Source organism: Pristiophorus japonicus, chromosome 17 (assembly GCF_044704955.1).
Source record: "Pristiophorus japonicus isolate sPriJap1 chromosome 17, sPriJap1.hap1, whole genome shotgun sequence".
NCBI classification, from domain to species: Eukaryota; Metazoa; Chordata; class Chondrichthyes; family Pristiophoridae; genus Pristiophorus; species Pristiophorus japonicus.
This window is the reverse complement of record NC_091993.1, coordinates 21,041,711-21,067,281: the sequence shown is the minus strand read 5'-3', so window position 1 is coordinate 21,067,281 and position 25,571 is coordinate 21,041,711. Positions and strand designations below refer to the sequence as shown.

The window sequence follows — 25,571 nt, the reverse complement described above, 5'->3', positions numbered from 1 at the left end:
CCTCCAAGATCAGATGACCTGCTAACACTCACAATCTATAGATGAAGAATAGTCACATGGAGGTACCAAATGGCTACTGGTACCCATGAAGCAACTGTAAGAGTCAATTCCTTCAGCAGAGAATGGGAGATTAAAGAGTTAACTTGTGAAATCAGTACATTATGTACATTAAAAAAACCAGATAATGATGAAGAACAACCCATTAAAAACCTGCCGCCACATGTCTTGGGGCACAATAATCTTCCAATGTCATTCAAGTGCCTTGAATTGGTTGTTATTCAACAGATTAATTATTGCACAATTTGTCTGTGGAGTAAACAAGACATGGGCTCTGCTGAACCATCAGAAACGAACACGGCTGTGCTCAAGCTACTGAGAATAAAAACATTTTTTTGAGATAATAAAATCCCAGACAGCTCTGGTTGGTTTGTTAGTTATTCACCTGGAAAACATGGCTTTCCGCAGGACCAGAATTAACGAATCTTTCATGGACATACTGACCTTCAGCAGGGGCTTTTTAAAAAAAAGAACAAAACAGGTTATTAAAACAAACCACAGTGCAATATATAAAAGTAAGGCACTTGCACAATTTTGGGTATCATATCACATTAAACATAGGCTAAAAGTTAGGCTGTCCCGCTAACTGAGTTTCGATATGCACTCCACAGTGTAGTGGAGCTGTGCCAAATCTGAGCTGGGGGAGCAGTAAGGGGGCTACTATTGATCTCAGCACTCCTGTACTAGAGAAATAAAACAACAGCCATTATTTCTGTTCTAGATCACTGCCCATTGATTCCTGATGGAAAGTACAAGTATGAGGACAGGATCTGACTTGACTAGGATACCATTACCATGGTCAAATATCCTGCTTTATAAAGACCGAATAAAACTGAAGGTTTCAAAATTACATTGAAATGCATCAAGAATATCAACTGAATCCTGGAACTGCGGCCTAAATTTTAATGGGGTGGTGCGTTGGGAGCCGGGGGGGGCTCCGAAGCGGTCAGGAAACCCGGGAGAACGAGTTCCCTGCAGACCCTGGCGAATTTAACAACAGGGCCCAATTTAAATGGGAAACCTGGGAAATCAGCCAGCCAGATTGAGAGACTTGCGAAACCCAACCAGCTAAAGTTAAATTCAAAATGGAGGATAAATCAGAGGCTGCCAGCCTCTTTATAATATTTAAATGGGTGACCTGCCTCCTGGGAACAGGTTGTCTGCCCATCCCTCCACCCCCCACCCCGCCTCTGTTATAACTGGAAGTGGGCGGGTTGGAAGCGGGTTTAGATTTTTAACACTTTAACTTACCATGCGACCACAACCCACCCGTTTATTTAGCTTAAAATACTCCCCTGCATTTCAGCCATTGCTCAGTTCAACCCAATGGTCTTCAATACATTATATAATGACTAATGCACTTATAAATGATCACAAATGTCAGCTATGCATGTTGGCACTGAATCTGTTCCTAAACATAGGCTATGATGGTCTTCTTTTAAACACAGGCTGTCATGACACGTGACTGAATGGGGATACAGCAGATTGAAGAGCTTCCTAATCTTCTTTGAGTAGTGCCATAGGGCCCAAGTTTCCACATGATTTGCGCCTGATTTTTTAGGAGCAACTGGTGGAGAACGGACTATCTTAGAAATCGCAATTCTCCACATTTTTTTTTCTGCCGTTCTAGTCAGGTAGAACAGTTCTACTTTGGAACAGAATTTTTTCTTCAAAAGGGGGCGTGTCCGGCCACTGACGCCTGATTTCAAAGTTTCCACAGTGAAAACGTACTCCAAACTAAAGTAGAATGGAGCAAGTGAAGATTTTTGTAGAACTGAAAAAACCTGTTCTACACATTAAAAAATCAGGCGCAGGTTACAAATTAGGCGTCCAGAACGAGGTGGGGGAAGGGAAGTCATTAAATTCTACAATAAATCCTTATTTATACTTCTACAAATATTATACAAATAAATCCAACCTGAATAAACATTTATAAGCAAAGAAAAGATTAAATAAACCATCTTCCTACCTGCGTGAAAGTGCTTCAGCCAGGAAGAATGCTGCAGCAAGCCTCACAAAACGAGGCAGCCGTTCCCGAAGGCAGGCGGGCGGGAGGGAGGGAGGGAACCGACCGAACGCGGGGGGAGGAAGCCGTTCCAGACGGCGGGCGGGAGGGAACCGACCGAACGCAGGGGGGGGGGGGGGAGAGAGGGAAGGAAGCCGTTCCAGACGGCGAGTGACCGAACGCAGGGGGGGGAGCCGTTCCAGAGAGAGGGACCCAACCGACCGAACGCAGCGGTGGGGGGGGGGGGGGGGGGGGGGGGGGAAGGAAACCGTTCCGAGCGGGGGGAGGGGAGTGCGGGCCCAACCGACCGACCGAATGCAGCGGTTGGGGGCGGGGGCGGGGGGGGGGGGGGGAGGAAGCCGTTCCAGACGGCGGGAGGGAGGGAGGGAAGGACAGAAGGCTGCAGGAAGCCTCAGAAATTGAGGAGCCATTTCCCGACGGCAAAAGGGGGAGGTCGTCGGGAAACGGCTGCCTCAACTTTCTGAGGCTTCCTGCACTCTTCTCACTGCTGCAAGAAGCCTCAGTGCTGATGTGCTGATGGCAATGTGCTTTTATTAAAAAATGTTCAAAAACTAAACACCTACAAAGAACTACAAAAATGGCCGAGTGCCAATGTTTTTTTCACACTGCGCGTGCGCGAAGGCTCCAACACGCACACGCAGCGTTGCCGGCAGGAAAAAAACTAATTTAAATAGTACCCGCCCCCTCCCACTTACAAAATCGGCACGAGTGTAGGCTCCGCCCCCCTGGGCGCCGCACCAAAGAGACAAGGAGCTGCAGAACGCTCCAGAATCGCGATTTTTTTTTCTGGCGCCATTTTAGGCGCGAAAAACGAGCACCCAGCTCAGAGAGGCACCCGTTTTTTATCGTGTGGAAACTTGGGCCCCTTGTCTCTTTAACACCCACCTAAACCACTGAGAAGGCAGATGGTTTAACAGCTTGTCTGAAAAGCAGCATCTCCGACAATGCAAGACTCCCCTAGTATTCAACTGTATCAGGTTATGTTAATTCAAACTCCTGGCATGAGGTTCAAAGTAAAAGCACTATCAAATCAGCCAAGCTAACATGGATCAAATTTGTTCTGCAACAATAACATGTTTTATACGACTAGGAAATTACACAGCGTTTATAGATTAGAAACCAGTCACAGCTTATTACAGTATTATAGAAGCTGTCAAAACAGCTGGAACAAGATGCTTTACCTGTACAGCCTTTAGTAGTCCCTGGACCGTGCTAAGGGGCAAGTAGGACAAGTGGTCAAACGCCTCAATAACCTTGGAAGAAGAGTCTAGGAGAATGAGGGGTGCAGAGGTAACGATATCAGATAGCAAGTCTGAGAAAGAAAGATAATAAAGAGTTTTATGTTTCTTGAAAGAGTTCGCCACAAACAGTATAACCTGTAAATGACCCAGTGGTGGAAAAACAAACTATTGAGGAATAAGCACACTTGAGGGTTCAGATCAGCTTTATGGATTTAACAGGTTAAAACTGCAGCATGCCAGCAGAAATCCACATTTACAATGTATTCTCAAATACTGCAGTTAGTCCAAAACACATATTTTACATATACGATACCAACATCCAGCTTGGACCGGGAGAATTTAAATAACAATGTCTTCAGACTCTTGCTTCTCTTCCCACCGCCTCACACCCACCTCGCCAACTCCACATGTGGAAATTTGATTGGGTGATTATGGCAACCTAGAGTTAAAGTTCTCAGATCAATAGGCTTTATACTCCAGCCCAGTGCTGTGAGTGGTTCCTTCATTCTCACAGGGTGAAGTTTCCCATCTACTTGCCTATATAGTGATTGATAGGTGAAGTGGTCTTTGTCACCACCCTGTTCAGAACTTGCTCCAGGATTTCACTTCTAATCGGCTCATGCACCTGAATCAAGAACAATTTTTTAAAAAACAATAATTCTGTTGCATATCAGCCAGACTTAAAATCTGGATATTCAAAATGAGGAAGGGGGAAAACAGTAAAGACAGGAAAATTAAATGAAAACACATTAGAAAGCATCCATCCTTGGAATCTGACGTTAAACTGATACGCTCGTGCCGATTCTAGTTGCTCAGATGGATGTTAAAGATCCCATACCACTATTTGAAGCTCAGCAGAGTTCTCCCAATGCCCTCATCAACATCAACAAAATCAAAACAGATTATCTAATCATTGCACTTATTCTGATCCGTTCTGTGCAAAGTGCATGCTACTTTTGGCTGGAACTCAGTGTATCTTTCTGAAAGATAAGAGTGACAGAGTGCAGCACACAGTATTTCACACACTAACCTTGAATGTTTCGAGAAGGATCTTGGCTCCCAGTCTGCAGGTCTGTTGTGCTGGAGTTTTTGCTGCAGTTGGATTTGTCTCAGCAACTTTCCCAAATGGACCTGCCTTTGGTCCAAAGGAATCCATGAATATAAATCCCAGCTGTACTAGAGCTTGGGTAACATGGTCCCACCCAAACACACTGCAGGGAGAAACAAGGGAAAAGGCTCAAACTGAGTGCAAATCATTTATTTAATCAAACTCTAATAGCCAAACTCAAAATTCAATATTTGAGTTGCCAGACAGTCGAATCTTTAACAGCTGAGTCACTAGTCTGCAACAGAAAATAATGGCCCAAAACCACCAGTTTTAAAAAAAGTCACACCCTCTTAAGAGGAGTCCAATACCTGTACATCTATTACCAATTTTAAAATATTTAAGAGCAAGATGTTCTATTACCATTATATTACTAAACACAGGTTGGTCAAGCAGATATCTTAGAATGGTAATGGAATACCACCCCGACCCCACTGTTTGATTTTAAAATAAGCTTAAAAATAATATTTTATTAGAATTGGCAGTACAGTAAATACCTGAAATTTCTCTTTTAATAGTAACAGTGATGGTGCACATCAGCTTATACTTTGAACAGCAACAAGTTGAAAGATTAAGTACAAACCTGTTTGTCACTGTCTCCAGAATCATTTCAGACACTTTGAACTGACCAGGGATCAAATCCTGGAGGAATTTTGAATTCTGATGAAACTGTCCATCTTTAAAACTTTTTATAATCGCTGTTTTTAGAAAGTCAAACACCTAAAGGTTAAATAAATAAAAATCATCAAAAGAACCCATCTCTGGCAAGAGCAATTCCAATATATTGTCCAGCCATCTTTCATATATTTGAAACTATTAAAATAAAACCAACTATTTTTGAAGATTATATGTATTTAAAATTATTTATCGGGATATATAACCACAAGCTCTGGAAATATACTGCACCTGAAAGAAAGAGAGGTCACTATTTCAAGAAAGACTTGCATTTATATATTTCAGGACCACCGGTCATCCCAAAATGCTTTACAACCAATGAAGTACTTTTTCCAACTGTAGTAACTGTTGTAATGTAGGCAGACAATTTGCGCACAGCAAGCTTCCACAAACAACAATATGATAATGACCAGATAATCTGTTTTAGTGATGTTGATATTGTCCAGGACATTGGTGATAACTCCCCTGCTCTTCTTCAAAATATTGCCAAAGGAGCATTTACATCCACCTGAGAGAGCAGACAGGGCCTCGGTTTAACATCTCATCCAAAAGACAGCACCTCAGACAGCACAGCATTTCCCCAGCACTGTACTGGAGTGTCAGCCTAGATTATTGCACTCAAATCTTGAGTTGGACTTGAACCTCAACTTTCTGACCCAGAGGCAAGCATGCTACCCACTGAGCCGCAGCTGATATTTCAGGTGAGACCTTCCTCAGAACATGCATGACCAGCCGAGAGTGTCTTTTTTGCATTGTGCATTTCCAGCATTTTTCGTTAAAAATGAAAATTGTTTAGAACCCTTCAAGAAATTAGAATGGAGATGGAAATAAGGAGAAATATTCATTGTCACCTAATTTGTTATCTGGTGAGGTCAATCGGTGTTTTTTTAATTTTGTGAAACTGTACATTAGTACATTCCTAGCACTGCACAAGACTCTGAAGCTCGCAAAATCAGCTGATTTACTGGTTCTCCAGAAACTACACACCTGCCCCAAGCGCACAACTAAATGTGATGCTTTCCAACACATCACAGGTGGAGAAATAAATCTCCAATAAAATGAGAATTCAGACAGAATGCGGCATAGTAGTGCAGTGTCCAAAGCCTTCTCCCATGCTGTGATGAAATAGACAACACCAGTTCCTCATCTTGACCACATTCATGGTGCATTACCGGTGGCCTACACGTACCTTATTTTGTAGTCCTCCCTTCAGGTAGGGCTGGATTCAAACCCAGATGCCAAGAAGTAAAAGGGCAATATTCTAACTCACTATACCACGTCGTCCCACTCAGAAATTCGTAAGAGGAGTGTTGCAAATTACAGTTTCTAAAATAAAATGTTGGCTTCTGTACAACTGTCCAATAATCTATTTTTGTTCCTCACTAACTATTTGGTACTGTCAGTCAAGCGGTTAGCAGGAACTGATCAGACATGAGAATCATTTTGGACAATAAATTTCGGAAGGCAAATGATTGGTCCACACCAAAAACTGAAACATTTAAGTAAGCTGAAATTACTGATCATTTAAAAAGTTGTAACTAAAAGTTTAAGATAAGCTAAAGCTAAATGTTTAAAAGTTCAAATTCTAGTTCAAAGTTTAACATTGCAAGCAGCCACAGGACTAACTAAGACATGCATAGGATCCAGGACCTGAATTAATAAGCAGCCTCATTTACTTCTTCTGACGAATGGAGACCAGGGGTCAAAGGTATAAATTGCTTAGGCAATTCCAAAATATTTATTTTGAATGTTGTTAGTGAGCACCACCATGGGAAATTGAACTAGTCTATATAAAATTCATTCGTGCAACTTTTAAATTTGTAATAAACCAGCTCCACTTGTGTAATAAACATTATAGCTTTTACATCATTCATCTAATATACAGTTTTTGACTTAAACAAAGTTGTTTGTTCACTTGAGTAGTAACGAATTCAGTCTTTTGGTTATAATCATTTTATTCTTTAATTTCAGCAGAAAACAATTTGCAAGCGGAGTGTAGTCACAGATAGAGCACATGAACTTAGGCATGGGTCCTTTCGGCTCTCGAACAAAGGAAAAAGCTTACATTTATACACTGTTTGCTCATCAAACTACAGCAGGCATTGTCTAATGTGGTAGTCTCTAGCTACTGCATAGTCCAGAGACACAAGTCTGCATCTTCTTCTTCAACATACATCAACAATGTAAGAAGCACACAAAAACATCATGGCCTTGCTGTGGTACCTTCCAGTCTCTAGACTTTCCCATCTTGCACAATGGGGTAGAAATTCATCCCTGCTGGAAACCTGGCACACCTACCGGCTTCAAAGTGTTTTTACCGTCACGTCAGACAAGGTGGACTCTTGATCGATTTTCAGCTCTTCGACTTCCGGTCCGCTCCAAAAAAATTGCTAGTCATAATGGGGGTGGAAGTGCGGCGGTAGGTACTCCAGAGGGGCGAAACGGAGTCTCCGCCACAGTCAGTCAGTGGCGAAGCAGTGCAGAGGTCAATGTGCATGTGCGTCACCACGTCTCTCCCCTCATTTAAAGGGAAGGGAACCAGTGATTATTTAGCTTCGGTCCACTGGGCCACCAGGAAAGGTTTCAGCCAGGCCAGCGGCCTGGCACCCAAGAGGGGGTGCCAGACTGCCTGGTTTGCGGCCCGGCCGAACCCGGTGCCATAATTGTCGGCCCATCGGGAAGTCGGCCGGCAAAAAAAAACACGGTGGCTGCAGCAGTGCACCTGCCCCTTGAAGGGCCACTGCGCTGCCATGGCTCACAGAGTGAAAGGGTGCATCGACTGAAAAGGCTGTCGGGGGCACCGCATGGTGGATCTATGATTTTGTCAGCTAAATTTCGCATGAGGCACGATGGAGGTGCGGGAGATCAGCGGTGCGCCTTTTGATGATGCACTTAGGACTGTCGGCACTGAGCTAAGGCTGTCCATCAGAGGAACAGACAGTTTGGAGTTTTGGGGGTTGTCGGGCTAGTGGAGATTACACAGATAAAAAAGGGTGAGGCTATGAATAAATTTGAAAATGAGGATGAAAATTTTGAATTTAAGCTTTGGGAGAGAGAGAGAGAGAGAGTGAGAGCTGTTGGTATATAGAATTTGGTTAATTCAGCTTCTGAAAGATGTTCATGTTTAGTTCATTCGATATAGGGAAAAATGTGGTTGGTATCATTGGAGCAAGAGAGAGAGAGAGAGAGAGAGAGAGAGAGAGAGAGATAGATTTCACTTGCAAACACCAGCTGTTGCTATCAACTGACCTTGGATAGAAAGAAAGACCTGGATTTATATAGCGCCTTTCATGACCACCGGACATCCCAAAGCGCTTTACAGCCAATTAGCGGGGCGGAAGTGGGGACTGGCAAAAAAATTCCCAAGCTGAATTTCGATCGTGGTGGCTATCAGACCGGAAGTCAGCAGCCGTTCAACTCTGCCGCCTGGCCGCTGCTTTCTGGCAGTAAGTGGCCTTTTTGGGAGGCTGAATTTCGGCCCCAATATCTCTAATCTAAACATTTTATTCTATTCTAATCAACATAACAAAATAACAGATTATCTGGTCATTATCACATTGCTGTTTGTGGGAGCTTGCTGTGCACTAATTAGCTGCCATGTTTCCTACATTACAACAGTGAATACACTCCAAAAGTACTTATTTGGCTGTAAAGCGCTTTGAGACGACCGGTGGTCGTGAAAGGCGCTATATAAATCCAAGTCTTTCTTTCTATCCAAGGTCAGTTGATAGCAACAGCTGGTGTTTGCAAAGTGAAATCTATCTATCTCTCTCTCTCTCTCTCTCTCTCTCCAATGATACCAACCACATTTTTCCCTATATCGAATGAACTAAACATGAACATCTTTCAGAAGCTGAATTAACCAAATTCTATATACCAACAGCTCTCTCTCTCTCTCTATCCCAAAGCTTAAATTCAAAATTTTCATCCTCATTTTCAAATTTATTCATAGCCTCACCCTTCTTTATCTGTGTAATCTCCACTAGCCCTACAACCCCCAAAACTCCAAATTGTCTGTTCCTCTGATGGACAGCCTTAGCTCAGTGGTGGCACTCGGCTCTGAGCAGAGAGTCATAAGTTCAAGTCCTACTCCAGAGACTTGAACTTATAATCTATAATATGCCAACAACAGTACCTCATTACTTGATGATTCAGCTTACCAGTAGGCTCCCACTCAAGTCTATTTGGAGATCCCAAGTGAAATAAAGTGATGGAATATAAACATACCTGATCCTCGAATCGGTGTATCCTAGCTACAGAGAGCATCAATGCAATGTTGAAAGAGCAGAGGACCCGGCTTGTATCTCCTTGCTGACCGGCCTAGACAAATGGCAAACACAAGACATTTCAAGATCATAGTCAGAATAGTTTTATTTATTTAAAAAAAAATATTTTTGGAACAAAATACTCCTTTTTTTCCTGCAATTTTTGTCCGCCTGATTCTTTACCTCTACAGCCATGAACGAGTACATACTGGCGCCTGGGTGATCACCAATGCCACCTGCAGCTGACGATTGCAGACAAGACCTCGGTGATGTGACCCTCTCCACCCATTCCCCGATTCCATTACCCTGTTGGAAGATACTACAGCCTCTGCAACTGACGGGGTTCACATTCGAAACAAAACGGAGAGGCATCCAAACCCACATCTCTCCTCACTGTCTTTTCCGGTTGGCAAACAGTAACTAGTGGAGTGCCGCAGGGATCGGTGCTGGGGCCTCAACTATTTACAATCTATATTAATGACTTGGGTGAAGGGACCGAGTGTAATGTAACCAAGTTTGCTGATGATACAAAGATGGGTGGGAAAGCAAATTGTGATGAGGACACAAAAAATCTGCAAAAGGATATAGACAGGCTAAGTGAGTGGGCAAAAATTTGGCAGATGGAGTATAATGTGGGAAAATGTGAGGTTATCCACTTTGGCAGAAAAAATAAAAAAGCAAATTATAATTTAAATGGAGAAAAATTGCAAAGTGCTGCAGTACAGAGGGACCTGGGGGTCCTTGTGCATGAAACACAAAAAGTTAGTATGCAGGTACAGCAAATAATTAGGAAAATAAATGGAATGTTGGCCTTTATTGCAAGGGGGATCGAGTACAAAAGCAGAGAGGTCCTGCTACAACTGTACAGGGTATTGGCGAGGCCACACCTTGAGTACTGCGTACAGTTTTGGTCTCTGTATTTAAGGAAGCATATACTCGCATTGGAGGCTGTTCAGAGAAGGTTCACCAAGTTGATTCCAGAGATGAAGGGGTTGACTTATGAAGATAGGTTGAGCCTATACTCATGGGAGTTCAGAAGAATGAGAGGTGATCTTACCGAAACATATAAGATAATGAGAGGCCTCGACAAGGTGGATGCAGAGAGGATATTTCCACTCATAAGGGAAACGAAAACTAGAGAATATAGGGCCCAAATTTCGAGCCGCGCCTAGAACAGCACAGTCCCAACCTGGACGCCCGTTTTTCGCGCCACAAAGTGCGCCTAAAAAAAACCTCCAGATTCTCCACCTCCCTGCGGTCCTCTGGCCCTCGGCGCAGCGCAGCAGGAGGCGGAGCGAGGTCCCTGCGCCGAAAACAGTGCCGGGACCTCTGCACATGCGCGCTACAGTGGGCGCGCAAGTGCAGTAGCTCCAGGCGCCCGAAACTGTGTGGGAGGGGCCCGAAGCACGCAGCCCCTAACCCTGGCCGAATGGCCTCACTGGGGCTGCGTGAATAAGGCTCCTCCCACGGGCAGCTCCTGCTTCCTGCCGACCCGACTCGACTCCCGCTTCCTGCCTCCGGACCGGACCCGGCCCGACTCCCGCTCCCCGCCACCCCCCCCCCCCCCTCCCCCCGCGGACTGGACCCGACCCGACTCCCCCTCCCCCCTCCCCCTTCTCCCCCATCCCACCCCCTTCTCCCCCTCTCCTCCCCCTCCCCTTGCTGTCAGAAACACAGACACTGACAGACAGAGAATGAGAGACACACACAGACAGACAGAGAGATAGAGACACTGACAGAGACACACGGGGGGGGGGGGCATCCCAGCACGCTGTTGGAGGGCTCCTGGTGCTGCAATCGGTAAGTAGAAAATGTTTTATTTATTGATTTTAAAAAAAAATTTATTAATTTTTTTTGATTGATTTATTGATTGATTTATTGATGTATTTATCATTTATTATTGATGATGGCTCTTTATTTGTAAAACTGAAGTGTTTAATGTTTGTAAACTTCCCTTTAAACCCCACCCTCACCATTCCCTACGCCTGATTTGTAACCTACGCCTGATTTTCTAAAGTGTAGACAAGGTTTTTTCGAGCGTACAAAAATCTTCACTTACTCCATTCTAAGTTAGTTTGGAGTAAGTTTTCACTGACGAAACTTTGAAAACAGGCGTAAGTGGCCGGACACACCCCCTTTTGAAAAAAAAATTCTGTTCCAAAGTGAAACTGTTCTAACTGACTAGAACTGGAGCAAACTAAATGACGAGAATTCCGATTTCTAAGATACTCCGTCCTACACCAGTTGCTCCTAAAAATCAGGAGCAAATCATGTGGAAACATAGAAAATAGATGCAGGAGTAGGCCATTCGGCCCTTCGAGCCTGCACCACCATTCAATAAGATCATGGCTGATCATTCCCTCAGTACCCCTTTCCTGCTTTCTCTCCATACCCCTTGATCCCCTTAGACACGAGGGCCATATCTAACTACCTCTTGAATATATCCAATGAACTGGCATCAACAACTCTCTGCGGCAGGGAATTCCACAGGTTAACAACTCTCTGAGTGAAGAAGTTTCTACTCATCTCAGTCCTAAATGGCCTACCCTTATCCTAAGACTGTGTCCCCTGGTTCCGGACTTCCCCAACATCGAGAACAATCTACCCGCATCTAATCTGCCCCGTCCCATCAGAATCTTGTATGTTTCTATGAGATCCAGTCTCATCCTTCTAAACTCCAGTATAAAGGCCCAGTTGATCCAGTCTCTCCTCATGTATCAATTCAGCCATCCCAGGAATCAGTCTGGTGAACCTTCACTGCACTCCGTCAATAGCAAGAACGTCCTTCCTCAGATTAGGAGACCAAAATTGAACACAATATTCCAGGTGATGCCTCACCAAGGCCCTGTACAACTGCAGTAAGACCTCCCTGCTCCTATACTCAAATCCCCTAGCTATGAAGGCCAACATACCATTTGCTTTCTTCACCGCCTGCTGTACCTGTATGCCAACTTTCAGTGACTGATGAACCATGACACCCAGTCTCATTACACCTCCCTTTTTCCTAATCTGCCACCATTCATAATATTCTGTCTTCGGGATTTTGCCCCCAAAATGGATAACATCACATTTATCTGCCATGCATTTGCCCACTTACCTAACTTGTCCAAGTCACCCTGCAGCCTCTTAGTGTCCCCCTCACAGCTCACACCGCCACCCAGCTTAGTGTCATCTGCAAACTTGGAGATATTACACTCAATACCTTCCTCCAAATCACTGATGTATATTGTAAAGAGCTGGGGTCCCAGCACTGAGACCTGCGGCACTCCACTAGTCACTGCCTGCCATTCTGAAAAGGACCCGTTTATCCCTACTCTCTGCTTACCGTCTGCCAACCAGGACTCTATCCACATGAGTATATTACCCCCAATACCATGTGCTTTGATTTTGCACACCAATCTCTTGTGTGGGACCTTGTCAAAAGTCTTTTGAAAGTCCAAATACACCACATCCACTGGTTCTCCCTTGTCCACCCTACTAGTTACATCCTCAAAAAATTCCAGAAGATTTGTCAAGCATGATTTCCCTTTCATAAATCCATGCTGACTTGGACCGATCCCGTCACTGCTTTCCAAATGTGCTGCTATTTCATCCTTAACAATTGATTCCAACATTTTTCCCACCACTGATGTCAGGCTAACCGGTCCATAATTACCCGTTTTCTCTCTCCCTCCCTTTTTAAAAAGTGGTGTTACATTAGCTACCCTCCAGTCCATAGGAACTGATCCAGAGTCGATAGACTGTTGGAAAATGATCGCCAATGCATCCATTATTTCTAGGGCCACTTCCTTAAGTACTCTGGGATGCAGACTATCAGGCCCTGGGGATTTATCGGCCTTCAATCCCATCAATTTCCCTAACACAATTTCCCGCCTAATAAGGATATCCTTCAGTTCCTCCTTCTCACGAGACCCTCGGTCCCCTAGTACTTCCGGAAGGTTATTTGTATCTTCCTTCGTGAAGACAGAACCAAAGTATTTGTTCAATTGGTCTGCCATTTCTTTGTTCCCCATTATAAATTCACCTGAATCCGACCGCAAGGGACCTACGTTAGTATTCAATAATCTTTTTCTCTTCACATATCTATAGAAGCTTTTACAGTCAGTTTTTATGTTCCCGGCAAGCTTCGTCTCATACTCTATTTTCCCCCTCTTGATTAAACCCTTTGTCCTCCTCTGCTGAATTCTAAATTTCTCCCAGTCCTCAGGTTTGCTGCTTTTTCTGGCCAATTTATATGCCTCTTCCTTGGATTTAACACTATCCTTAATTTCCCTTGTTAGCCACGGTTGAGCCACCTGCCCCGTTTTATTTTTACTCCAGACAGGTATGTACAATTGCTGAAGTTCATCCATGTAATCTTTAAATGTTTGCCATTGCCTATCGACCGTCAACCCTTGAGGTATCATTTGCTAGTTTATTCTAGCCAATTCATCAAACCATCGAAGTTACCTTTCCTGAAATTCAGGAGCCTAGTTTCTGAATTAACTGCGTCATTCTCCATCCTAATAAAGAATTCTACCATGTTATGGTCACTCTTCCCCAAGGGCCTCGCACAACAAGATTGCTAATTAGTCCTTTCTCATTACACATCACCCAATCTAGAATGGCCAGCTCCCTGGTTGGTTCCTCGACATCTTGGTCTAGAAAACCATCCCGAATACACTCCAGGAAATCCTCCTTCACCGCATTGCTACCAGTTTGGTTAGCCCAATCAATATGTAGATTAAAGTCACCCATGATAACTGCTGTACTTTATTGCATGCATCCCTTATTTCTGGTTTGATGCTGTCCCCAACCTTACTACTACTGTTTGGTGGTCTGTACACATCTCCCACTAGCGTTTTCTGTCCCTTGGTATTCTGCAGCTCCACCCATACAGATTCCACATCAACATTGCTAATGTCTTTTCTTACTATTGCATTAATTTCCTCTTTAACCAGCAATGCCATCCCGCCTCCTTTTCCTTTCTGTCTATCCTTCCTAAATGTTGAATACCCCTGGATGTTGAGTTCCCAGCCTTGGTCACCCTGAAGCCATGTCTCCGTGATGTCAATTGCATCATATCCGTTAACTGCTATCTGCGCAGTTAATTCGTCCACCTTACTCCGAATACCCCTCGCATTGAGGCACAGAGCCTTCAGGCTCGTCTTTCTAACACACTTTGCCCCTTTAGAATTTTGCTATAATGTGACCCTTTTTGCTTTTTGCCTTAGGTTTCTCTGCCCTCCACTTTTACTTTCCTTCTTTCCATCTTTTGCTTCTGCCTCCATTCTACTTCCCTCTGTCTGCCTGCATAGGTTCCCATCCCCCTGCCATATTAGTTTAACCCCTCCCCAACAGCACAAGCAAACACTCCCCCTAGGACATTGGTTCCGGTCCTGCCCAGGTGCAGACTGTCCGGATTGTACTGGTCCTACCTCCCCCAGAACCGGTTCCAATGTCCCAGGAATTTGAACCCCTCCCTTCTGCACCACTCGTCAAGCCACATATTCATCTGAGCTGTCCTGCGATTCCTACTCTGACTAGCATGTGACACTGGTAGCAATCCTGAGATTACTACTTTTGAGGTCCTACTTTTTAATTTAGCTCCTAGCTCCCTAAATTCGTCCTGTTGGACTTCATCCCGTTTTTTACCTATATCGTTGGTACCTATATGCACCACGACAACTGGCTGTTCACCCTCCCTTTTCAGAATGCCCTGCACCTGCTCCGAGACATCCTTGACCCTTGCACCAGGGAGTCTCGGTTGCGGCTGCAGAAACGTCTATCTATTCCTCTTACAATTCAATCCCCTATCACTGTAGCTCTCCCACTCTTTTTCCTACCCTCCTGTGCAGCAGAGCCACTCATGGTGCCATGAACTTGGCTGCTGGTGACCTCCCCGGTGAGTCATCCCCCGCAACAGTACCCAGACCGCAGACAATGCTTAGTATAAATACTAATTTAACATCTCGATAAAAAGATAAACAAACAAACAATGCAAAGCTTCGCTTCGCCCTCTGTACAGGTGAGATGCATTCAGCGTGTACAATTTAAAGTGTAATTCATGCCCTTCAAGGAGGAAAGTAGTTTTGCTTTAATCCTACAGATTTATCGGCCTGGAATTTCCTGCGTATTTGCACGCACAATCAGGGCGCAAATCAAATATGCAGCCTTTACAGTGGCAAACTTGGGGCCAAAGTCTCAGAATAAGGGACCGCCCATTTAAAACTGAGATGAGGAGGAATTTCTTCTCTCAGAGGGTTGTAAATCTATGGAATTCTCTGCCCCAGAGTTGTGGGGACTGGGTCATTGAATATATTTAAGGCGGAGACAGACAGAATTTTGAGCGATAAGGGAATAAAAGGTTATGGGGAGCGGGCAGGAAAGTGGAGCTGAGTCCATGATCAGATCAGCCATGATATTAAATGGCGGAGTAGGCTCAAGGGGCCAAATGGCCTACTCCTATTTCTTATGATGTTCTTATGTCTGGCACCAAGCATCAACATGCCAATGGCACTGCCCCCACCAGTCGCAATCTTTTGAAAAATTGCATTTATACATTCCATTTGACATCGGAGGTCAACTACTATAGCTTGTCATGTCCCAGCAGGCGTAGAATGGGGGGGGGGGGGGGAGGGGGGAATGGAGGGATAAGGGAGGTAAACAAATGTGCTACAGAAGATGCGAGTTTTAAGGAGGTTTTGAAGGAGAGACCTGGAAAGAGTTTTGGGAGTGAATTCCAGAGTTTAGTGGCCAAATGACTGAAGGCTCTGCAACTATTTTTAGAGCAAAGGGAAGGATCGCAATGTAGGCCAGAGATGGAAGAACGGGTTGGAAGAGGTTGCAATCGTAGGAAGGGGCAAGATGATAGAGGAAATTATATGCCGAGGGACAGGAAGCCAATGGAGGTCGGCCAAGGATTCGGGCGATAGTTGGATGAGATTTTGTGCAGGATAGAAGCGATTTATATAAGGAGGAGGGTGTTGGATGAGATGAGTCGAGTGTGATAAAAGGTTTCAGAGGCAGTGCTGGTGAGATAGAGGCAGAGACCAGCAATATTTCAGAGGTGGAAGTTACTTTACATTCAACTGCCGAGTACCTAAAACTCTCAGGATCTGAGCGAACAGGTGAATAAGAATCATATCTCAACTAAGCAAAACTAGCAATAATTGCAGCCACAAGAAAATTTGCAACTCAGACCATCAGCAATAACTTGCATTATTTTTTTCACCTTTAATGTATTAAATATCTCAAACTGGTTCACGAAGCCGAAACACATGCCTTCATAATATCACCCATCTCCACCCTTGCCTCAAATTATCTACTGGAGAAATCCTCATCCGTGTATTTATTATCTCTAGACTTGATTATTCCAATGCACTCTTGGCCGGCCTCTCTAGTTCTACCCTCCATAAACTTGGTCATTCAAAATTCTGCTGCCCTTTTCCTAACTCGAACTAAATCCTGCTCACCCATCTCTACTGTGCTCTCTGACCTGCATTGGCTATCAGTTAAGCAACACCTCAATTTTAAAATTCTCATCCTTATTTTCAAATCCCTCCATGGCCTCACCCCTCCTTATCTCTAATCTCCTCCAGCCCTATAATCCCCCTAGATCTCAGTGCTCCACATATTCTGGCCTTTTGAACATTACCGATTCTAACTGCACCACCGTTGGCTGTCTTGCCTTCAGCTGCCTAGGTCCTAAGCTCTGGAATTCCCTCCCGAAATCTCTCCGCCTCTCCACTTCTCTTTCCTCTTTTAAGACACTCTTTAAAACCTACCTCTTCGATCTAGTTTTTGGTCATCTGGCCTAACATCTCCTATATAACTTGATGTCAAATTTTGCTTTTTTTTTTATAATGCTCCCGTGAAGCGCTTTATTAAATTAAAGGCACAATATAAATATAAGTTGTTGTTTTGATGAGGTCTTTGAAGACAGGGTGACAAGTACCAAGCAAGGGGTAAGGAAGGAATTCTGAAGTTTAGGGCTGAAACAACAGAAGGCTCTTTCACCAATAGAGTGGAGGGAGAAGGGAGGAGAGTGCACCAGAGGCCAAAGTTTGAAATTGAAGTGCACGAGTTATGGGGAAAGCATCATGGTAGAGAGACGACAAAAGAGATGTCTATCGGAGTAAAACTGAATTTAAATTTTTTAAAACTGCTGTCTTAGCAATTCTGAAATGAAAACAGAAACAATAATTTAAAATGGTAAAATCCACAGGCAGACGTAATTTTTTAAAAAATCTTCTCGGCATTTTGAGCGTGATGTGAGTGGGTCACAAAGGTGTTACATAATTGATTATTTAGAGAGAAGGAACAACCAGATGCATATTAAATTGTTGGAAACCACGTGCCGCCATTGCATGCAATTGTGTATCTGCTGCTTTTGACTGAAAGTAGAACAAGATTGTTTACCTCAGAAAACCATTCTGACCTAGGGCAAAACAAACATACATATATATTTGATTAAAAAGCTGTCATAGAAGCTCTCTAAGTGTTCCTCTCAATCATCCCAAATTTTAGGCAGGTTACCCTACATACATTTCCTCCTCCGGGTATCCTCAAAATTTAAAACAAAACTCTTAGCACAAACTCAATCTTTCCCAGGACCTCAAAACTGCCAAACTTCTTGTATCAATCTTCCCTTTCATTTAAAATCTAAAGGCTTTTAAACTTCAGTATCACCTAACTACTTCCTGAATTATTTCATCTCTTTTACTTTTCCCAAACTTGCTAATGTCCTGCACTACAACCCTTTACCCAGGTTTCTCAAGAACACAAAAGTAAAAGCTACTAACAGAAACAGAAGATTCTGCCACACCTTCAGATATTTGATGAGTTCACGACCCAGGTCATGGTCCAGCTTGATGGCGAATACAATGTGAAGAATGACTGTTCCCTCCATGTGACGGAGCTGGTCCTGTGGCACAGTGGCAGCCTCCAACTCCATGGACCTTTACAACAAGAAAAAACACAGCACCCTCCAGTGCATGAAAAAAGTGGTAAAGGAGATAATGGAATATGAAAAGCAGAGATTTTGCAATCTCTAGAACACTTTGAACAGAGGGAGGAAGGGGTGTGGTGAGAAGACAAGAGGGGAATTGTTTTTGATCTCTATCCAGTAACCTATGTTAGAAAATACATCAGGTAAGGTCAGGATCAGGCTCAGATGTGATGCACTCTTCCTACACATGAATAATGGCCACTTTAGGTGAGAAATGGTTATAACTCACTCAGTTCCTGTCTGTTCTTCGTTCTGCAGCTGATCTTGTTGATGGAAGAATGCTATGATCCCTTCTAAAAGAGTTTTCTTACAACCCTGTTGAATAAAAGGAGTAATCACTAAGTAAATAGACAGTGACCATTCTAATTTTTCATCTCCAACTGCAATCTTAATCTAGTAGTGAATAATAGGTATGATTTCTTATCTAGATCTAGCCAGCCTACATATACTAAAATCCCAAGCATCATATTGATTGACACACATTGTCTGATCTTGTACAGTGAAAAATGTAATTTTCTAAAAGGGAGGAAGTCTTACTGTAAACCAGCACACCAACATCTGTTCTGTCATCTTACCTTAGCAGAGAGAAGGAGTAACTGGTAGACAAGTGGAGGCAGTTCCTGTAGGTCCAACTTGGGGAACATTCTCAACACTTTCACCATAACAAACTGAAGTTCCTCTGTACTGACAGGCACATCCCTGTCGGAAAATATACACACAATTTTTATCTGCTGAAATTCATTTCAAGAGGATGTCATTTTTTCCGTAACGTTAGTGATGGAACTGACTGAACATTAAAAACTTTACCTAAACATTGATGTGAGGTGAATCACACACTTTGAATCCCATCTGGAAAATATTAAAAATACCTTTTTTTTTTTAAAAACAAAAGCTATTATCTTCATAAGCATATAGTCACACTATTTATGAATACAAAAGAAATTCAAGAACAAAGTATTTAAATACAAAAACATATAATTTATAGATAGCCAGAAGTACATTGCAGGCTAGAATCTAATGACGGAGTTTGCTTAGCTTACATATAAAATAATGGATACAGGTACTTGGGAGCAATGTTCCATTTAATTTCTTTTGGGGTGTACGGGCCCTTTAAGGGGCTACGTGGCCCGTTCAAAATACCGCGCATGAGTGTTTTTTCCTATTTAAAATCCGCAAGAGCTGCAGAGCACTGCCCGGCTGTGCGGCTTAAAGGGAACATTGGTTGGGAGAGAGTTACATATCCCATTCCTAGTCTGAGCGGAGTTAGCTGATCCTGTCACACACAGCATTTGGCGCCCTGTGACTAGCCTCAGCACCCTGGATTAGGGAGTCCTGACTCCCATTACTGATTACTCTGTTGGAAAGTCCATGAGAGAACAGAATCAGCTCTCCAGTCAGTTAGCCTGCCAATGCTCAACATCTAGGCACATACATGAATACTAGCTACATGGACAATTTAACTGGGGGGGGAGGGAGGGAAAGAGGTGTGGTGCTGACATTCGTGGAACAGTACCTCATATAATGTCAGAATTTTCAGGAGAGAAGGGGGAGGGACAAAAACACTGCAGCTAAATTTATCAAAACATAATCTTAAATTACCAGGAAATTCGCTGGTTTTCATAGGTCATATTCTCATGTTACTAATTGCTTCTTGATCAAATATCTAATTTCCTAAAGCATTGCCATCTAATTATATGGTGCACTGGATTAGCCAAACATGCCATTACTTGCCTGCTGGAGCATAGCGTATTTATCAGTTGCTTCTTGTATTCTTCGCCACTCAACTGACCTAGTAAAAAAGAAATGGAACAAAAATATTTAAAGCAAAAGACAACAGCTGCCTACAATTCCTTAAGAATATATAATCTACATACCAAGGGTGTTTGGGGCAGGATCAAGGAACAAAAGACACATATATCCCTTACTCCTGCAAGTGTGACACCAATAAATAGATTGAGAACAAATTTTAAATATTTTTCAAACTTTCCTTACCTCCACCATAATTCAGGCTTTCTTGAGAGGCCAGAACAGTAAGTAATGTCGGGAAAAGATCCAGCGATTTGCCATTGATAATGCTGCCACCTTTGATAGCATCTACATACAGACTCGCCAGTTCAGCTAAAGTGCCGCCAGGAAGCTGATGGGCCTAAAATCAAGACTTCAGATTATGAAGACATAATGTGCACATTCCCCATCGGATGTTGCAACTTCTCACCCCACCCCCTCCCCCATCCTACACACCTCTATACACACACCCCTAGACACACACATACACCCCTACCCCCTCAACACAACTAAAAGTTGTGACACAGGTTAGCAAGACCCTAAAAAAGCAAACCAAGCACCAGGGTTTATTTCTAGAGGTATAGAATTGAAAAGTAGAGAAGTTATGCTAAACCTGTATCAAACCATTCTCAAGAGTACTGTGTACAGTTCTGGTCGCCATATTATAAAAAGGATGTCAAGGCACTGGAGTGCGTGCAGAGAAGATTTACAAGGATGATAGCAGAAATGCAAGGGTATACATATCGGGAAAGGATGAACAGCTTGGGTTTCTTTTCTTTTGGTAAAAGAAAGTTATGGGGTGACTTTAAAATTATGAAAGGTTTTGATAGAGTGGTTAGAGAGAGAATGTTTCCACTTGTGGGGAAGAGCAGAACTAGAGGCCATCAATATAAGATCTTCACCAAGAAATCCAGAGATTTACCTAGGGTGGTGAGAATGTGGAACTCGCAAACACAGGGAGTGGCTGAAGCGAATAGTATAGAAGGGGAGACTAGATAAGTATATGAGGGAGAAGGTAATAGAGGGTTATGCTGATAGATTTAGATGAGGAAAGATGGGAGGAGGCTCGAGTGGAGCATAAACGCAGGCATGGACTAGTTGGACCGAATGGCCTGTTTCTTTGCAGGATATACTATGTAAATATATCTGTTTTCCAATAGAGCGTTACCTGCAGGGTTAACTCCTGCAACACTTTCTTGGCCAGCCTTCCATCCTCCACCCTCCTTAAACTTCAACTCATCCAAAACTCTGCTGCCCGTACTTGTCCCACTCATCCATCACCATTGTCCTTTGCTGACCTACACTGGCTCCCGATCCCCTAGTGTCTCCAATTTAAAACTCTCATCCCTGTTTCTAAATCCAATCATGGCCTCTTTACCAACAGCTTTGATGGCTCATGTGCTCAGATACTTCTCTACATAATGATATACATGATTGGCTATGTTGTTGATTTATCAGCAGTCAAAGTATCTAAGGAAAATCAAAATTTAGTTTAAACAAAAGAATCATTTTTAGTGACAGCAAAAGGCGATATTGTCCACAAGCCTTTTGATAGATCTCAACCCCACCAACTTTCTCACGATATTCCCTTCTCTCACTAGAAAAGCATCCAATTGTCTCTTGAACCAATATAGCATGTTCGCTTCAATAGCCTTCAGAGTGAACTAACCTACAACTCTATTATACTTTGGTTGCCAAGTTTCCACTTGGTTTCTCTATTTTTAATGTGTTCTCTGGTATTTTAATGTTTCACCTGCAGTGAACAATTACTTTGTCAATTCCTTTCATAATCTCAAAAATATCAACTGGGTCACCTCAAAGTTGTTACTTTTACAAAGAAAACAAGTTCTACATTAACCTTTCCTCAGAACTTTGATTACTCCTGACAGGAAAAACTGAGGAGCTTATTGTTGTGCATCTGTAAAGCATGCACTCCCATGTTCCGCCACCAGGGAGCGCATCCCCTGCAGTCCCAAGGGATCCCAGCATTCCTTGGGAGCACTGTATATAAGCCGGCCCCCCAAGGCCTGTTCCTCACTCTGGAGTATCTTATTAAAGACTAAGGTCACTGTTATTTTAACCTCCCTGTGTGCAGTCTCATCTGCCTACAATAACTGGCAACGAGAATACGAATCCAATGCAAAGATGCAGCAAACTGTGGGCATCCTGGAGAAGTTCTCGGAGGGTGAGGACTGGGAATGGCTAGACCAGTACTTTGTAGCCAACGAACTGGACGGAGAAGGAAGCGCTGCAAAAAGGAGAGCGGTCCTCCTCATGGTCTGCGGGCACCGACCTACAGCCTCATGAAGAATCTTCTGGCTCCGGTGAAACCCACAGATAAGTCGTACGGGGAGCTGTGTACACTGGGTCGGGAGCATCTTAACCCGAGGGAGTGCGTGCTGATGGCGAGGTATCGGTTCTACACGTGCCAGCGATCTGAAGGTCAGGAAGTGGCGAGCTACGTCGTCGAGCTAAGGCGACTTGCAGGACAATGTGAGTTTGATGGCTACCTGGAGCAAATGCTCAGAGACTTTTTTGTATTGGGCATTGGCCACGAGACCATCCTACAAAAACTTTTGACTGTAGAGACACTGACCCTCAGTAAGGCCATTGTGATAGCACAGGGGTTTATGTCCACCAGTGATAACACCAAACAAATTTCTCAGCACACAAGTGCCAGCAATATTCATAAATTAACTGGAACTGTGTTTGCGAGCAGAAATGTACAGGGCAGAAACCACGAGTCTGCAACTGCCAGCAGACCTCAGGTGACCCAGATGACTCAGAGTCCCCAACAAAGGATGAATGCAAGGCAATTCACATCTTGTTGGCGTTGTGGAGGCTTCCATTCAGCCTATTCATGCCGCTTCAAAGGGTATGTTTGCAAGAGCTATGGAACAATGGGCCACCTTCAATGAGCTTGCAGACGAGCTGCAAGCTCTGCAAAACCTGCTAACCACCACATGGCAGAGGAAGATCGGTCCATGGTGGATCAAAGCAATTTGCGAGCCTCCGAGAGAGGAGGCAGATGCTGAAGTACAAGGGGTGCACACATTTTCGATGAAATGTCCACCTATAATGCTAAATGTAAAACTGAATGGCTTACCCGTAGCCATGGAACTGGACACTGATGCTAGCCAATCCATCATGAGTAAAAAGATGTCTGAGAGACTGTAGTGCAACAAGGCACTCAGACCAGCCCTGAGCCCCATCCACACGAAACTGAGAACGTACACCAAAGAGCTTATCACTGTCCTGGGCAGCGCCATGGTCAAGGTCACCTACGAGGGCACAGTGCACAAACTGCCATTCTGGATTGTCCCGGGCGAGGGCCCCACACTGCTTGGAAGAAGCTGGCTGGGCAAAATCCGCTGGAACTGGAATGACATCCGAGCGCTATCACATGTCGATGAAGCCTCATGTATCCAGGTTCTTAACAAATTTCCTTCCCTTTTTGAGCCAGGCATTGGAAACTTTTCCGGGGCGAAGGTGCGGATCCACTTTGTCCCAGAAGCACGACCCATTCGCCACAAGGCACGAGCGGTACCTCACATGAGGGAGAGAGTGGAAATCGAGCTGGACAGGCTGCAACGCGAGGGCATCATCTCCCCAGTGGAATTCAGTGAGTGGGCCAGCACGATTGTTCCAGTACTCAAAAGTGATGGCACAGTCAGGATTTGCGGCGATTATAAAGTAACTATTAATCGTTTCTCGCTACAGGATCAATACCCGCTACCTAAGGCAAACGACCTATTTGCGACACAAATGTAGGAGGCAAGACGTTCACCAAGCTCGACCCGACTTCGGCCTACATATCGCAGGAGCTGGAGGAGTCTTCGAAGGGCCTCGCCTGCATCAACACGCACAAGGGATTGTTCATCTACAACAGATGCTCGATTGGAATTCGGTCGGCTGCGGCGATCTTCCAGAGAAACATGGAGAGCCTACTGAAGTCGGTGTCACGCACAGTGGTTTTTCAGGACGATATATTGGTCACGGGTCGGGACACCGTCAAGCACCTACAAAACCTGGAGGAGGTCCTCAGTGACTGGATCGCGCAGGGCTGCGACTGAAGAGGTCGAAATGCGTCTTCATGGCAACAGAAGTGGAGTTTTTGGGGAGAAAGATCACGGCGGACGGCATTCGGCCCACAGACGCCAAGACAGAGGATATCAGAAACGCGCCCAGACCACAGAACGTCACGAAGCTGCGGTCGTTCCTGGGACTCCTCAACTATTTTGGTAACTTCCTACCGGGGACATGTGTTATTGCGTAAAGGTGAGAACTGGGTATGGGGAAAAAAAACAAGTAATTGCTTTTGAGAAAGCCAGAAACATTTTATGCTCCAACAAGCTGCTTGTATTGTATAACCCGTGTAAAAGACTTGTGCTAGCATGTGATGCGTCGTCGTACGGAGTCGGGTGTGTATTACAAGCTAACGTTGCGGGGAAGTTGTAACCTGTCGCCTATGCCTCCAGGAGCTTGTCTAAGGCCGAGAGGGCCTACAGCATGATTGAGAAAGAGGCATTAGCATGTGCGTTCGGGGTAAAGAAAATGCATCAGTACCTGTTTGGCCTCAAATTTGAGCTGGAAACCGATCATAAGCCCCTCATATCCCGGTTCGCTGAAAACAAGGGGATAAATACTAATGCCTCAGCCCGCATACAAAGGTGGGCACTCGCGCTATCAGCATATAAGGCTATACCATCCGCCATAGGCCAGGCACCGAGAACTGTGCGGATGCTCTCAGTCGGCTACCATTGTCCACCACGGGGATGGAAATGGCGCAGCCCGCAGACTTGTTGATGGTCATGGAAGGTTTGAAAATGATAAATCACCTGTCACGGCTCGCCAGATTAGGACTTGGACCAGCCAAGATCCTCTGCTGTCCCTAGTAAAAAAACTGTGTACTGCATGGGAGCTGGGCCAGCATCCCCGTTGAAATGCAAGAGCTAATCAAGCCGTTCCAGCGGCGAAAGGACGAGCTGTCCATTCAGGCAGACTACCTGTTGTGGGGTAACCGCATAGTGCTACCCAAAAAGGGCAGGGAGACGTTCATCTCGGATCTCCACAGCATACACCCGGGTATAATAATGATGAAAGCGATAGCCAGATCCCATGTGTGGTGGCCCAGCATCGACTCTGACTTAGAGTCCTGTCTACGGCAATGCAGCGTGTGCTCAGTTGAGCAACGCACCCAGAGAGGCGCCACTAGATTTATGGTCTTGGCCCTCCAGACCATGGTCAAGGATCCATGTCGACTATGCGGGCCCGTTTCTCGGTAAAATGTTCCTGGTGGTGGTGGATGCTTTTTCAAAATGGATTGAATGTGAAATAATGTCGGGAAGCACCGCCACCGCCACCATCGAAAGCCTGAGGGCCATGTTTGCCACCCACGGCCTGCCTGACATACTGGTCAGTGACAACG

General features: G+C 44.4%; 1 protein-coding gene across 4 annotated transcripts in view; it reads right to left on the bottom strand.

Annotated features, from left to right (window-relative positions):
- fanci (FA complementation group I) overlaps positions 1-25,571 on the bottom strand; it is a 90,043-nt gene that overhangs the window by 59,106 nt on the left and 5,366 nt on the right. For all 4 annotated transcript variants that reach the window (XM_070858457.1, XM_070858460.1, XM_070858459.1 and 1 more), the window contains exons 7-18: positions 20,351-20,504; positions 20,090-20,147; positions 19,166-19,207; positions 18,934-19,057; positions 18,588-18,673; positions 18,176-18,308; positions 9,332-9,424; positions 5,013-5,149; positions 4,355-4,535; positions 3,862-3,949; positions 3,265-3,395; positions 443-513 (exon numbers count right to left, since the gene is read on the bottom strand). In XM_070858457.1, the coding sequence (XP_070714558.1) occupies positions 443-513; positions 3,265-3,395; positions 3,862-3,949; positions 4,355-4,535; positions 5,013-5,149; positions 9,332-9,424; positions 18,176-18,308; positions 18,588-18,673; positions 18,934-19,057; positions 19,166-19,207; positions 20,090-20,147; positions 20,351-20,504 (1,298 nt within the window). The remainder of the gene's footprint in view (positions 1-442; positions 514-3,264; positions 3,396-3,861; positions 3,950-4,354; positions 4,536-5,012; positions 5,150-9,331; positions 9,425-18,175; positions 18,309-18,587; positions 18,674-18,933; positions 19,058-19,165; positions 19,208-20,089; positions 20,148-20,350; positions 20,505-25,571) is intronic.